Source organism: Limulus polyphemus, unplaced genomic scaffold, assembly GCF_000517525.1.
Source record: "Limulus polyphemus unplaced genomic scaffold, Limulus_polyphemus-2.1.2 Scaffold144, whole genome shotgun sequence".
Taxonomy (NCBI): Eukaryota; Metazoa; Arthropoda; class Merostomata; order Xiphosura; family Limulidae; genus Limulus; species Limulus polyphemus.
This window is the reverse complement of record NW_013665754.1, coordinates 926,747-942,032: the sequence shown is the minus strand read 5'-3', so window position 1 is coordinate 942,032 and position 15,286 is coordinate 926,747. Positions and strand designations below refer to the sequence as shown.

The window sequence follows — 15,286 nt, the reverse complement described above, 5'->3', positions numbered from 1 at the left end:
GTTTACTTTTTTTAAAGAGTCCTACTTGTAGGCTTGAAAATATAATCTTTGCATTTTGATTCAACTTGTTTCTGTACTTTTTTTATGATCCTTATTTCACTTTATAAATTAACAATTTTTAATTATCTTGTTTCTTAAGTTTTTTATGACCATTTATGCAAAATAAATTTAAGCTTCATATGTGCATATGCATTCAATTGAATGTTACATGTTTTTCAACAGTTTACTGCTGCACTGGCTTTTTTGTTTTTCCATCCAATCATTATTTACTGAGCTAGGAGGTTTTATGTAAACATGCATTTAACAAGCAAAGTACAAAAGTCAGTAGAATACATCACCACTCACAAGAGTAGAGAAATCTACTAAGGTAATTGACTACTGTTACAAAACTCACTGAAATAGTCACAGAAAACCACGTAGAGACAAAGTACAACAACAAACTCGAGAAATGATGAATCCTCAATGGTGCAGTTTCCAATTAATGCATTATAAATTGCATAAATTATTTTCCAGTTAATGTGTATTAATAAAACCAGATTTTTTCAATGGCAGAAATTGAAGGACTTATAGAAATTCTTCATGGTGAAAATAATTAAAGTGCTTAAATTAATTTTAAAACTACCCTACAACGTTCTTAATACTGCATTCATTACTACTGTCCAGGTTTTGGTAAAATATTTGTAGCCTTTTTTCTGTAGCGTCTTGTAAAACCATAACCAATAATAATAAGGCTGGAGACACTGTTATAAATATACACACTGTTTACTCTAATAAAACAAACCATTTTCAACTAGTACAAACATAGCACTTATGACTATTATAATAGTGTATAAATGGCTTCTAAATTTCTGTGATGCTTGAAGAGCTTATGTTTATAGCAAAGAAGAACTTTAGAGGGTGCAAATTTTTCATTTCAAAAATCAACTTTAAAATGGTCCTACAACTTTTACAGGAGTTTGTTTAGTAGCTGTGCATAGATTTTGGTGTAGTATATCTAGCTGTTTTTTTATGTAGGCTTCGGTACTTTAGTGGCTTCGATGAAAAAAATGATAAATCTCTCCTTCTCTTTCACAAATCAACATAAAAATAGTCTTATGACCTGTGCAGGAGTTTTTAAGTAGGTTTGAATAAAATATTTATAGCAGTTTTTTCTGTAGGCTTATGAAACAAGAATAATATAAATAGTAATATGAAGAACAAATGGCTGAATTTTGTCTAACAATTGGAAAATCAACTATTTTGCTATTATGAATATCTCAGCAGCCTTAGCCATTGAGGCAAACCCTATTATGAACCACTATAGTTTTATATATATGATATTTACAAAAAATAATCTTCAATCTAATAAATTGTGTGTATTAGAGTAAGTGTTAAACAATGTACTTTAAGTTTTGTACGCATTCACTAAAATGCATGGGTTTTGTTCTTTCCAAACAAAATTAAATTTTTTGTCAAGTCAAATTCACTGACACAACAAAAAAATTTCAGTCAAATAAATAAGATTCAACTATTTTAAATTTAAGACATAAATCAACTGTCTGAATGATTACATTTGAAAAATAATGTACTCAATTAAGAAAAACTTACATTTCTAATGTGAATATCATGCAACTCTGTACTTAAAACAGTAAGTCACTACATACCTGAAATTATTTTCATTCTTTTTACAAATGAATATATTTTCATAGGTGTTGCAAAATTTTCTTAAGATGTTTAAGTTGTATTAGATATCATTACAAATAATGGCAAAAAAGTTTGTTTCGAAGAGAAAAGTACTATGTAATTGTAAATAAAGAAAATAAGAAAATTAATTAAATAAATTAAAATGGCATTCTTTTAGTAAACTGGATGTGGACAGAAAGATACAGGTAAATCACAAAAGATAATGAATATTTCCATTTCAGTAAAAAAAATAATCTTCTTGCTGTGAAGAAACAAATTCTTATTGCAAATGTTAGACCTTAGTAATTTTACTTAACTTACACACATACACTTACTTATCTAACTGTATAGCTTGATCAAAAGCCTGACGAGCATTGTCTGGGTCTTTTAAATTCTTTAGTGCCACTGGAAATTAAAACAATATAATAACAATAAAATAATTCATAAGGAAAAATCTGAGATCAGAAAGTCTGCATATTCTAAAGAGTGTAAGAAACAGACACTTTCATGTAGATCAATTCATGTACAAAATACTGTTTACAAGTAAATTATATATAAAAAACATAACAGTTTGGTTTGAATTTCACACAAAGCTACGTAATGGCTATCCCTAATTTAGCAGTGATAGACTAGAAAGGCAGCTAGTCAACACCACCTATCACCAACTCTTGGGCTACTTGTCTGAATATAAGGCCTATGGCCTACAAATATCCTAATATATAGTGGGACTTGACCATCACTCTTATAGTACACATGATCCTAAGCTGTGAAACACATTTTTGCAATGAACGGAAATAGCCATAAAAGTTCAGAGTAAAATTTTGGCACCCTTAACAACAAGGCCACATTATGCCCCAGAATGCAATACATTTTAGACTATAAAGTTACTTAAATATTGAGGCAGTAAAAAATTTCATTATAGGTTCAACTGAATATGAAAATATGTTTAAAAAACAAATCCAAGATGCAGACATCAATTATTAAGAACAAAATTCTAAAATTCCTTATATTCATGTGCTCTATTTACAAAAATAAATGTAATTTACATTGTGTTTGTTATAATAGATAAACATTAAATTATTAGTCACAACATAATTCTACATATATCAACAAAATAATAGAAAAGCTGTGTTCTTACATGCCAGTAGCATAAAGAGAGTTCCTGACCGTGGGTTAACATTAATAGCAGCACTCAAGAAGTGGAAAGCTGAAGCATACTGTTGCATGGTAAGATGAACTAATCCCAGGTTTTGAAGGATTCGCCAATCAAATGGTGCTAGATAGTTGGCTCTCTTCAGACAACTGATGGCCTACAAATATCCTAAACTGCATTACAGTTGTATACTTTCATGTATATATATACATATACAAGTGTTTGTGTGTGTGTCTGTGTACTACTTCATGCAAAATCAGTACAATATATATATGTAAAAACCAATCAATTACCAGGGATCATTTTATAAAACTATAATACATAAACATATAGCACCTTATGTGATTCTGTACATCAGAAATCACTAGTTTAATATGTATGTGATTAGTCACATGATTAGTATAGTATGATATTACAAAGACATACACATTAAAATCCAAAGTTTTACTGGGAATAAAACTTTGGATTAATATATATTTGTGAATTTTAACATCTATACACGTTTTTTCTATTATAGTTCAGAAAAAATTATTGAAAAGATTATGAGTGAAAATTTTTCATAAAACTCACATAATGGTTTCATATAAATTCTATAACAAGTTTACCTTAAATTTTAAATCATATTAACATTATCATACTACAAGAACTTAGGCTTGGGTTATGCAAGTTTTATCCTGATATTACTATTACTTAATTGTAAACAGAGTATTTATATACAACTTCTAACACGAAAACTTACTGCTACATATTTCTTTTTTCCAAAAAAACACATTCCTATATTGTTCCACAAAGATGGACTTTTGGGTGTAACAGATGCAGCAACACGATACTTAGACAAAGCTACATCATAATCGCCGTGTGTCTGCATGATACTTCCAGCTGCTAAGATTGCTGGCACACAGTAGGAATCAAAAGCTAATGCAGTTCCCAACTTTTCAAAAGCCTTCTGATGCATTCCACACTGAAAAATCATAAAAGTACAAAGAAAAAATTATTTATATGCATCTGGTGTCAACCTCACTTACTTAGCAATGAAAATAAAATACTTCTTGGGCTACTAAATCATATAACTCTGTTAAGTTTTGAAAAATGTTAAAAGTCTAAAAATTCTTTTAATATATTCAATTTTGATAAACCATATCCATAAAAGACCTTATTTCTTAAGTTGCTGTTGGTTTTAAGTCTTTTACAGATAACAAAGCTAAAGCTGAATTCCACAACAAATACTGAAATATATCAATCCTTTTACACTCTTTAAACAGTTTATAATTAATTTTAAAGTTCATGAAGAATAATTTTAAAACTACATTTACAAAATTGAAATGAGTTCTAGTTTTGTAGCTAAAAGTATGGTTCATATTGAATTGCTCATATCAATTTCAAGGACTTTCTAAGCACTTTCAGAATATTTTTCAAACACTTTTTGGAAGCTTAAACCTACATCAAAATCATTCAGATTCCACTGAAATTTAATAAAATTCATATTTATTTGTTAAACATATGAATGTAGACTAAAAAGAAATGAAAAACTTTACTTATTGCACTCAACTCCACAACATGCTTTAAAGTCAGATATATCGATATATTCTGCTATTATCATATTTTCAAGTACTTTTGCAAAAAAAAGGCCCTTTTTCAAGCCCTTGAAATTCCATTCTCAATTTCAAGGACTTTTAAGGATGCATATGCACCCTGTAAAATAGATATAAAAATATATCAAAGTTTATTCGCTGAACAAAATAAGAAATTCAAGGACTTTTTTATAACACTTTGAGGACCAACAATAAGATTTCATGGAACTGGGACAATAAATACTTTTTTCACCTAATACCAAAATCAATATTAATTTCAGATGTACCGATATAATGAAGAATTCTGATAAACTGGCCAGATGTCAAATATTAACTATATAATACAAAAGTTATTTATCAGTTAGTACATGTATATCCCTTGTAATTTCCTCCTTTCTTTTTCATGCTTTTTTACTGAAAAACAACGGCCATATTGATACCTATTTATAAAACACTGTTATTGTGCAATCTTGCAGTTATCTTAAGTCATAGAAGAAACAGACAGCTTCTGGCAAAAACCAGATGAACTGAGTTATAAATGTTAACATTTTCCTAAACTGAAAATGTATTTCCAACAGATACTTACCTCCCTCATAAAAACCTTTCTCGACTTGTATTGCCCTCAATAGACATAGATTTTTGCTCGCCACAACCCATATCATAACTAGCACACTCTGTAATCATGCACATGTTAATCACTTTGAGATTGGTCATAACTAACCAAACAAATCACTCCGAAAATGGGGAGGATGGGTGGGAAATGTGAGAGAAGGTAAGTATCTATCGGAAATACATTTTCAGTTTAGGAAAATGTTAACTTCCGATACAATTTCTCACAAAAAGCTAGCATCCCACATTCAACTGGTGGAGGGCTGGTGAAAAGATGGCCTCAAAGCACTCAAAGGAAGACCATGAGGTGTGATGAGGTATTAAAAACAAAACACCAGTGGAAGACCACACCACTTCTGAGCCAGGTATACTCTCCACCCTATAATAATGTGTCACCAAAATGTAAAGGGCAAGAAGTTGGAGGGCTCCCATAAAAAATACAAAAATAATGGGACCCCCTGGTATAGAGTGGCTAGGGCACAACAAATCGTAAATTGGAGGTTGATCTCAACCAACACCTTGCAGCACCTGGAATTGTACATCAGGTCTGTGGTAGGGAGAGGATCCTCTACATTTCACCTCAAAAATGGGTACCAGCAAGGAAGAGGAGCTCCTGTACCAAGAATCTGTCTCCGCATCTTCAACACAACCAACACCAGATCCACTGGGAACTGACATCTGTCAGATGGTAGGATGGAGGAGAGCCCAGGTGGGTGTTCATCTACTGTCCAAAACCTGACAGCAATGGAAAGTTTTTCATCCAATCTGTGGTAGGAGGAGGGTACCCAGCCTTATACAAGTGGGAAGTTATGTGTCTTGTCCATCTACAACCAACACAAAAACCCAGAGAACCGACATTCAGCACATAGTAGGATAAGAGACCACAAGTTTGGGGTTGCATCTCCAGTCCAAAACCTGGCAGCATTGGGAACTTATCATCCAGTCCACAGTAGAAGGAGGGTACCAGTCAAAGACATGTGAGGACTTACATGGCTGGACCGTCTACAACTGACACCTGATTCCCAGGAACTGACAGCCAGAGGATAGTAGGAAGGAGAGTGTCTCAGACAGAGGGGCAAACTGCAATATATATATATGTGACAGAGTGCTACATCCAACACCTAGAAGCATCTGGAATTGTACATCTGGTGCATGGTACGAAGAGTGTCACACCATTGACACCTGCAGAATACCACCACCCTACTCTCAAACTGAGTGGTATTGTGCACATTCAGGAGGACAGGCCTCCATGGGAGAGGTAAGGATTTCACTGAAAAAAACAAATGGACTCAAGAACAATGGAAGGGAGCAGTACGTGCCATATAACCTCGAACAGCCCCAACGAAGCAAAGGAGAACATAACATACCTGAATAATGACACATAACCATAAGGCATATTCAGGAAGGGAGAGAAAGGCTGTCCAAATTCCAAACTAAAAGATAACAGAAAAACTTGTTAGGACAATCATCAGTGTGTTCTTATTGTAGCATGGAAGTGGTCAACTGCCAACACACCAGAGCTGTCACTTCATGGGCCAAGAAATGTAGTGTCAACCAATTGGACTTGGGAAGTAATTCTGCTTCCGCTGTAACAGCAGTCGTAGTTGTGACCACCCTAAACTGTGAGTGCATAACTTCCAAAATTGAAAGAGAAGATAAAATAAAATAAATCATAACACTCCAAGAAACAGAACGAAAACCTAATAAATAAATTAGCTGAAGTAGAAATTCACAAAAGTAAAAATGCGTGGATAGGTTAATTAAACCACGAATGAAAAACACATCTAATCAGTAGGACTGCCAATCAAGAAGTGATTAACATGTGCATGATTAGAGAGGGCACAAGTTACGATAGGAGAGGTGTCACACTTCTATTGATGGAGGATTGCTGCATAATCATTTGCATGATAGTATGCAGTAATAAGTGGGAGTAGCAAGGCTAGTGGCAAGCAAATATTTGTGGCAGTAGAGAGCAGTACAAGTTGAGAAAGTTTTTTGTGAGAAGAGGTAAGATTAGAGGCACTCTTTTTAAGTTTCCCTTTCATTTCTATTTTTATTGTATGAATGTTACAGTACAAAATGGGAAGTTTAGGCTGATAGAGTAAAATAAGCCTAGAGTTATTGAAGAGTACCCCATAGACATTTTAAAAGCTCTTTTTTTCTAAAACTATTAATGCATCAAATTGCTTGTGGGTCCTTGACTTTGTTGGTTATGATGTTCATAACAACATATGAATCACATAAAACAATGTAAATAAATATGCCATAAATTTTACAATTACTGTTAATAATTACTGAGTGATTTCATTCCTTTCTTTTATTAATTTATTATAATGATTGTTGTAACAGGCAAAAATATAAAATTAGTCTATGTAATGATGTAGAAGAGTATAACAAAATTCAGTAATTTGCGAGTTAAGAAAATATGAGATAGAGCAATTCCCATATGTAAAAATGTGTTAATGTATATATACATACATGTAGATCTCTTATAGGAAAAATTCACATTGAATTATTTATTATCGCTACAGGCTAAATATACTAAAATGTTAGGAGTGGAAAACTAATGATGCATATGTACTTTATTTTGTTACAGTGTTTGTAACAATCTTCAATTACATAAATATACTATATTGTGACTTCTCTTTTGAGAACATATAGACTTCAATTCATACTTTTTTCATGTTACATTAGCAGAGGAAGGTAATATTTATTGCTACATGGCAAGAACAACTGTATGTGAACACTCAATAAATAAGTTTACCATAACACTACATTAACAGTAAAAAACATAAGTAGCTATATATCAACTCTGTATACAATCAGACTATATTTTAGCAGACATATTTTATTAAAATATGATATAATCAGCAAGGTGTTTCTAAAACAGTTGAGGAACAGAGCTTTGCAGACTGACATTACATTATGCAACATCTTATACATAAATTGTAAGCCTAGATAGTAGCACAGTGCTCCCCAGTTATAACACCATTGCTCATTCTGTGGATTCAGATATACCATGGGTCATTCTTTCTCCCCCTACATTCTACATTGGACTCGCCCAGCAAGGAACCTCCCACTTTATGTCTTTCTCCACTCTAGTTCAGTCTTTAGTCTTGTGATTATTGGATTACTGTGAGAGGCTTACAAATGTTGAATTCTCTTGTATTTTTTTATTATTATTATGGGTATGGTGAACATAAATAAGAGAAAGTTGTACACCATTAAAGAAAACTAACAATTATTGAAAGAGTAAAAAAGTGGGGTTTCAAAAGCACAAATTAAAAGAGAGTTGGGTATCTCAGATGGTACGACATGTAAATGCACAGCAAAAGGAAAAAAAGGCTACATGTCTTTTTTGACAATTTGGATGAAACTCCACGACTGGAAAGGAAGAAGACAAGACTGTGCAAGAACAAGACAGTAGGTGACTTTTTATACACATGGTTCATTCAGAAACGTAGTTTATATTCACCAATGTCAGGACCTGCTCTGAAATTGAATACCGAGAAATTTTTCCATGACCTAAAACTAGAAGGCAAGTTTTGTGCCACTGATGGATGGCACTAAGTGGCTAAGAAACTGTGATAATGTGGTTAGAGGCACAAGGATGTTGAGCCAGTGAAACTTTTGCAGTTAGCATCTCTGAAAAAACTTATCTCGCACAAAAAATTATCTCTAGTAAAAAACAAAAAATTACTGACTTTTTAAAGAAATAACTCAACCAAATAATTTCCATGTACTTACTACATACTGATGCCAATACAATTTTTGTTGTTTGTAGCAATTAAATAAAATTTAAAAAGTTGTATGTACATACTGTATTGGGTAATACAATCATTTCCTTGGTTTATACTGCAGGAGATCTTATAATGTGGGTCACCATGCCTCCCTCAAAACCCACATCATAACCAGAAGCACTGTATGTGAATAAATACTGAACACACATTTACATGTTTATTATAATTCTGATAAATAAAAATAACACAGTATTAAATAAACAAAATGATTTTGGATTTTGAATTTTCCCTATGGGGTATTATATTTATATAAACAGTATTAACAACTAATTTAAACAAAATTTTAAACCACCACAACGATTTCAAATACAAGCTGTTTGGTTACAAACTTTTGGTTAAAATAAACAAGGTTTGTACACTTTCCATTACAGGAAATTCCATGACTTTCTCAAAAGTTTCCAGGTCGAGAAAATTTGGACTTTTGAAAGCAGCATAGTACAAATAAACCACACAAAAAATCTAAAACAAATTAAACAGACTATGCATTAAAATAAAGACTACAATTTTTTTTATCCTTTGTGGAGTTTCTTGTTTTAACTAGAATAATAGCATAGTATCACAAATTACTGAAACATATGATACTGATACATTTACAGCTACAGAGTAGCAACCTAATTTCAAAATGTAGTTTTCATGACAATGACCTTATATAATGGTATCAGGAAAAACAAAAGGTATGGGATAAGTCAGCCTGAGACCTAAGACCCCTGGTCGAAAAGCCATGTGAGAAACTCAGCCACACGAGCCACAGTAGGTCGGTCAGCAGGGAATCCCCAAGTAGCGGACCAACTATGGAACACCTTCCATTTGCACTGATACATCTCCACTGAAGAAGAATGTAATGGAATGAGCCAAAAGGAAAGCCACTCAAGCCACTGATCTCCTCACCAAGTATCGGATAAAAGCTAGGCATGAAGATGAAGGACATGAATGGCTGGATGTAGGACCGGTGATCGAGATTGGCGAAAAAGGGAGGGAGACAAGGGAAGGTGTACTGGAGGGAAAAGTTGCAGTTGGTGTAATCATGGAAACAACGGTGTAGCTGGCCAATAGCAAGCGATCAGAAGGACTCGACGCGGAGTGGTATGGATGAGAGAGACCACCCAATGAAGTAATCGGGTAGGACGATAAATATAAAGGAATTTGTGGGACCAATCCTAGCTGAAGGCATCAACTGCCAGAGCCCAAGGATGATGTACAGGGAACCAAAAGAGGGGTAATTTGTCAGTGAGGACTGTAGATTGCAAAGTTCCTGGAATACGAGGGGATCTAAAGACCACTCTGTAAGATAAATTTTGTTGGGGCGGGAAAGATGATCTGCTACAAGATTGAAAGCACCCAGAATGTGACACACAATGAGATTAATTTGGTGTATGTGGGCCCAATATAGGAGATCTAATGTACAAAAACAAATATTTTGACCAGGTGCACCCTTGGTGATTGATATGTGCTACCACTGTAGAATTGTTGGGATGAATCATCACCAGACAATGTCTGGCAAGATGAAGGAGGTGATTCAAAACCCAACGGACCGTGAGAAGCTAGAGGACATTGATATGCAAAGACTGCTCATCAACAGACCAATAATCCAAAGCCTCTTGGTGATTGACCCATGCACCCCAGCCCTGAAGGGACGCATCCATGAACAGATGCAAATCCAGCCTACATATGGGCCTTGTCCAACCACCAAAACAGATCATCCAACAGGGTATGAGGAATGGTAATGGGAGCTGGTAAGGGTTCCCGAGCAAGGTTCCATTGATTGTGAAGAACCCACTGAAGGGATCGCATATGTACACAACCAAGGGGGAACAGTGACATCATTGAAGACCACATCTCCAAAAGAAACAGAACCTCACAAACAGAAAGTAAGGGAGCTGAAAGGGTGTGGCAAATTAACAATTCCATGGAAAGAAGTCATAGAGGAGAAGGTTGGATCTGACTGAGATGAGTGTCAGAAAGGACACCTAAATGGGCAAGATATTGAGTAGTACAGAGGATGGACTTTTCAAATGTGATTAACCAGCCCACCTGAGCAAGTGAAGGAGCTGACAAGTATGGCTGGCCGACTCCAGTTTGGAATGAGCCAGAAGAAGCCAGTCATCCATATAATGGTGGAATTGCAGCCCCAGAGCATAAATATGGTGAGCAAAAGCTATAACAACCTGACAGAAAACATAAGAGGCAGAAGCAAGCCCAAAGGCTAGGGCACAAAATTGGTAAACCACCCTGTGATGGAGAAACTGAAGATGTGGACAAGAGCATGTTGAGATAGAGATATGTAGATAAGCATTGGCAACATCCATTTTGGTCATCCATAAGCCCTGAGAAAACACCCACCTCAGGGTGAGAAATGACTCCATGGTAAAATGAAGCAGATGAACGAATCGATTGAGGCTGGACAGGTCAACGACAGTCCTCCAGTCCTCAGTTTTCTTGTGAACAACAAAGAGTCTGGAATATAAACCTGGTGAAGTATGTAGAACAAGTATGATGGTCTGCTGAGATAGTAGGTCCTGAACCACTTCCAATAGATGCTGGTATAGGGGACATGAGAGATGGGAAAAGAAACAGGATCCCAAATCCTTTTGATAAAACTTGAAGAATCCAATGATTTTAGACAAAAGGATGCCACTGATGAAGAAAATAGGGAAGTTGAGCTACCATTAGACCAGAACCTACCGGATAGTCACCGATACTGTTGGCAACATGACATGTATCACCAAAGAAAATGATGAGATGAGGCACCTAGAGAAGGAAAGACAGGTAAGGGTTGGGAAGGAGAATAACATGAAACTGTAATAGGTGCCATATTGCTAATCCCATCACTAAATTGTGAGGCAAATTGGTCAGCATGTATCCAAATATCTGAGGAGGGGGGAAATTATTGGTCATGTAGGAAGGAAGGATGCGGTTCATAGGAAAAGGAAATAAGGACAAGGGATAGAACATCACATACCTGAAAAACAAAATCCAAAAAGACCATAGTAGGCCTAACTGACTACTCAAGAGGGGCGTGAGAATCAGGAGATGGAAACAGGTGATCCAAGTCCTCATCAGCCTGAACAGGCTCAGCATGTTTGGAAGGAAGAGGGGCAAGGTCCAGAGATAGAGGTTGATCCATGTAAAATTCAAGGTCCCTGTGAATAAATGCTGATAAATCTCCCACCAGGTCACCCACACCCAAGTCCGGTGAAATAGCGATAGTAGCAGGTGTGACCCCTGAAGTGGTAGCATGAACTTCAGAATTCAGAATCAAGAAGAGTCAACCAAAGTTGAAATTATTAATAGTAAAGCAACTGTAATAAACTGGGATTAAATTTAGAGTGAAGAAACAGTCTTAATAAACTTGGAAGTAAGTTAAATGAAAATCACTTTGCGAGTATACTAAAGTTGAACATGAAACTTGAAACAAACAAAGGAACATGTCCAAGCACTGCCAAACGTGAAGTGATAGTTTGGTATGAAAATGGTTAAAATTATTTTCCATGACTTTTCCATAAGGAATATAAATTACACCTTTTCTGGGAATTTCAGGCATGTATATATAATTATGCATTTTTCATGACTTTCCAGGTTTTAAACACCTGAAAAAACCCTAAATAAAACTAATAATAGAAAAATAAAAACTGGTACCATTGAATTTCTGTTGTGCCTACTTAACACTGGTTGTACAACTGAACTTTCTTTCATCTTAGTTTTCACACATCACTATTAGAAAGGATGATCAGACAGTCAGCTTTTATATATATTTTGTTACTAGAAAGTTCAGCTTCACACTATACATTACTATAGTTAATAGTCCTTGATTTTAACTAAATTTCTATGGTGGATGATTAAAATGTCTAATTATTTCAAAGCCTAAAGTTCAAGAATGTCATATCTTATAACCCTGAGCTTCCTTAACTTGAAAATTATTTGGCACAAAAATATTTTCTAAAAGCTTGTATTTCAGGCAATATCTTGATCACCAATTTAACAATCATCATTTAAGTGATATAAGCATGCATGGGTTATTTATAGACTAAAATTTTATAAATCACTGTATAATGATAAATAGAGAATATTTTCATACATGAAATGGTTGGTTATTTATCAGTTGTCCATTTTCACTACAAGTTACCATTTTCAAGAACACTTCCAAGATTTCAGGTGTAAAATGTAAATTTTTTAAGGTTTTCAAAGCCTTGATTTTAAAAAAGACAATTTCAAGTACTTTCAAGGTTTCTAGGAATTTACATGAACCCACATGAAACATGTGCTCTTTTCCACAAAAATTTCATGAAAACACACTTTTAACAATAAAAAACATTAAATAGCATTTTTTCATTTTTATATTCTACATAAACAATTTCTTATTACAAAATACACATGTTAAAAAAGGACTGTGATTCCTTTCAAGGAGGAAAAAAGCAACAGCTTACAAAAGCATATCTGTTTACCTGCATATACAGAAGCCCAAGTTTTGTATTAAGTGTTGGGTTTTCTGGAGACAACCTGGAATAAAGAAAACTTTTTTTTTTATCAAGTGTTTTTGGATGATAAGCACTTTTATCTGTTTTATGTGAATAACAAACTGTCTATGCTAAAAGAGATGTCATAATTATGGAAAACTTTATGAAAGTAACTGTTCACAGATAATGGAATGATACTAGATACCAAAAAATTACTTAATAAATAAAATAAAAATAATTACGAAATTATTAAAAAGCTAATACATAAGTTACCATCTATAAACTGGACCTAGCAATACTTTTAAAACACCATTAAGCCTAACACATTAAATATCTACATCAACTTTGTTTGTTGTTAAATGCAAAGCTACACAATGAGCTATCTGTGCTATGCCCACCACAGATATTGAAACCCAGTTTTTGGCATTATAAGACTTCAGACTTACTTCTGAGCCACTGGGGGAATATCAGCTTAGTGCTTTCAACCAGTGAGGTACCAACCAATTAAATATAGCACATTTTAAGAAGCAGGTCCTACAAATGAAAACCTGAATATCAATATGGAAACAAGAAATAAAAATAAACAGCTGGTGAAACCGGAATGACTAAAAAAGTTTTTTTTTGGTATAGCGAGAAAGCAAAAAATTTAATCTAAATAACTTGCAAACAATTCTAGCTTGCAATGGAATCATATTAAGACACACTGTAGTGTGTCGAGCAGCCAAAACAACCTGCAGGACACACTGTGTGTTATTAACAGGAGTGATAGTTTAGCAATTTTCTATAGCTCAGGCTGTGGTAATCCAAACTATCACATATTTTCAGTGGATGTGCTCTACTGGACCCTTACTTCACATACCAAATTTCAAGGCAATCCATTAAGAAATACACGAGATATAAAATCTCCAATTTTGTTTGAATGTCTTCCTTTTTTTTCTTTATCAGCAAAAGCATGAAAACTTTATTTGATAGAAAAACATTCTTAACTTTTGGAGATTTTTTTCAAATTTGTTGCACTGATAGATCTTTAGAACCTACAATTAGGTGTCAAATTTGGTCTAAATATAAGCCACATGTGCAAAGTTATTCAACAAAAAACACTCGATTATGACCAAAATTTTTATGAAACCTACACAAAAAGTCTAACGAGTTATGGGTTCAAAATGTTTACTACAGCTTCACCTAAGAGTACAAGTGAACCATCTTTAGATTTTCATCATTCAGATTAAAAATGTCTGATTTGGAGCAACAAAACTATAGGGTCAAAGCACATACAGATACATAAGTATTGTTTAGGCCAAGCAAACTAGATTAGCAGTTTCTAGCTCAAGTTTTCAAAAGAATCATATGGGTGGACAGTTATTATTCATTATTCATTGCCAACTTTTAAGCACAAGTTTGCTAAATTTTATGAAATTCTCCTAATTAAAGAATGTTTAGCATTATGTGATATTAGCTTAAGCAATTACCATAAATAATGATGCTTGATATGGCTGTACCAAGTTCATTCGGGTGATGACAAGAAACTGTTAATTTAGATTCCGTGGCATTACTATAAAAGAAGTTATTAACACTGCTTTCGAAAGGAAGAACAACCACCATATATTTTAAAGAATCTGGTTGGTTCTGTAAAGTATAGGTCTGTTCCAAATAATAGAATTGCAATCATAAACCAATGTTAGTTACTATCTAGTGTCACTTTCTTACTTGTGGTTTGTTGGTGTGTATTAACAAAAAGTCACAATATCTAATCACCAACACCTTTGGTGTGAAAAAATGTGTAGCCAAAAAAGGATTGAGCATATGAATTAAAGGAATGAAATCAAAATTGGTGGTCAAACTGGTAGCTACACTTATAGCATTGATGAGAATTTTACAGCAAATATTCATTTATTAGTTAGCTAGGCCACATTTTTAGTTCAACTTGGGGCATGATGGTGGGTAAAACAAAATATGTGGCCAAGCTAACTAATGAATGAATATTTGCTGTAAAATTCTCATCAATGCTATAAGTGTAGCTACCAGTTTGACCACCAA

The 15,286-nt window shown here is 34.1% G+C and overlaps 1 protein-coding gene across 8 annotated transcripts in view; it reads right to left on the bottom strand.

Moving 5' to 3' along the window:
* Positions 1 to 15,286, bottom strand: part of LOC106475102 (Bardet-Biedl syndrome 4 protein-like) — a 66,570-nt gene that overhangs the window by 4,208 nt on the left and 47,076 nt on the right. For all 8 annotated transcript variants that reach the window (XM_022380313.1, XM_022380317.1, XM_022380325.1 and 5 more), the window contains 4 exons: positions 13,238 to 13,292; positions 3,555 to 3,776; positions 2,801 to 2,972; positions 1,998 to 2,067 (listed from right to left, as the gene is read on the bottom strand). In XM_022380313.1, the coding sequence (XP_022236021.1) occupies positions 1,998 to 2,067; positions 2,801 to 2,972; positions 3,555 to 3,776; positions 13,238 to 13,292 (519 nt within the window). The remainder of the gene's footprint in view (positions 1 to 1,997; positions 2,068 to 2,800; positions 2,973 to 3,554; positions 3,777 to 13,237; positions 13,293 to 15,286) is intronic.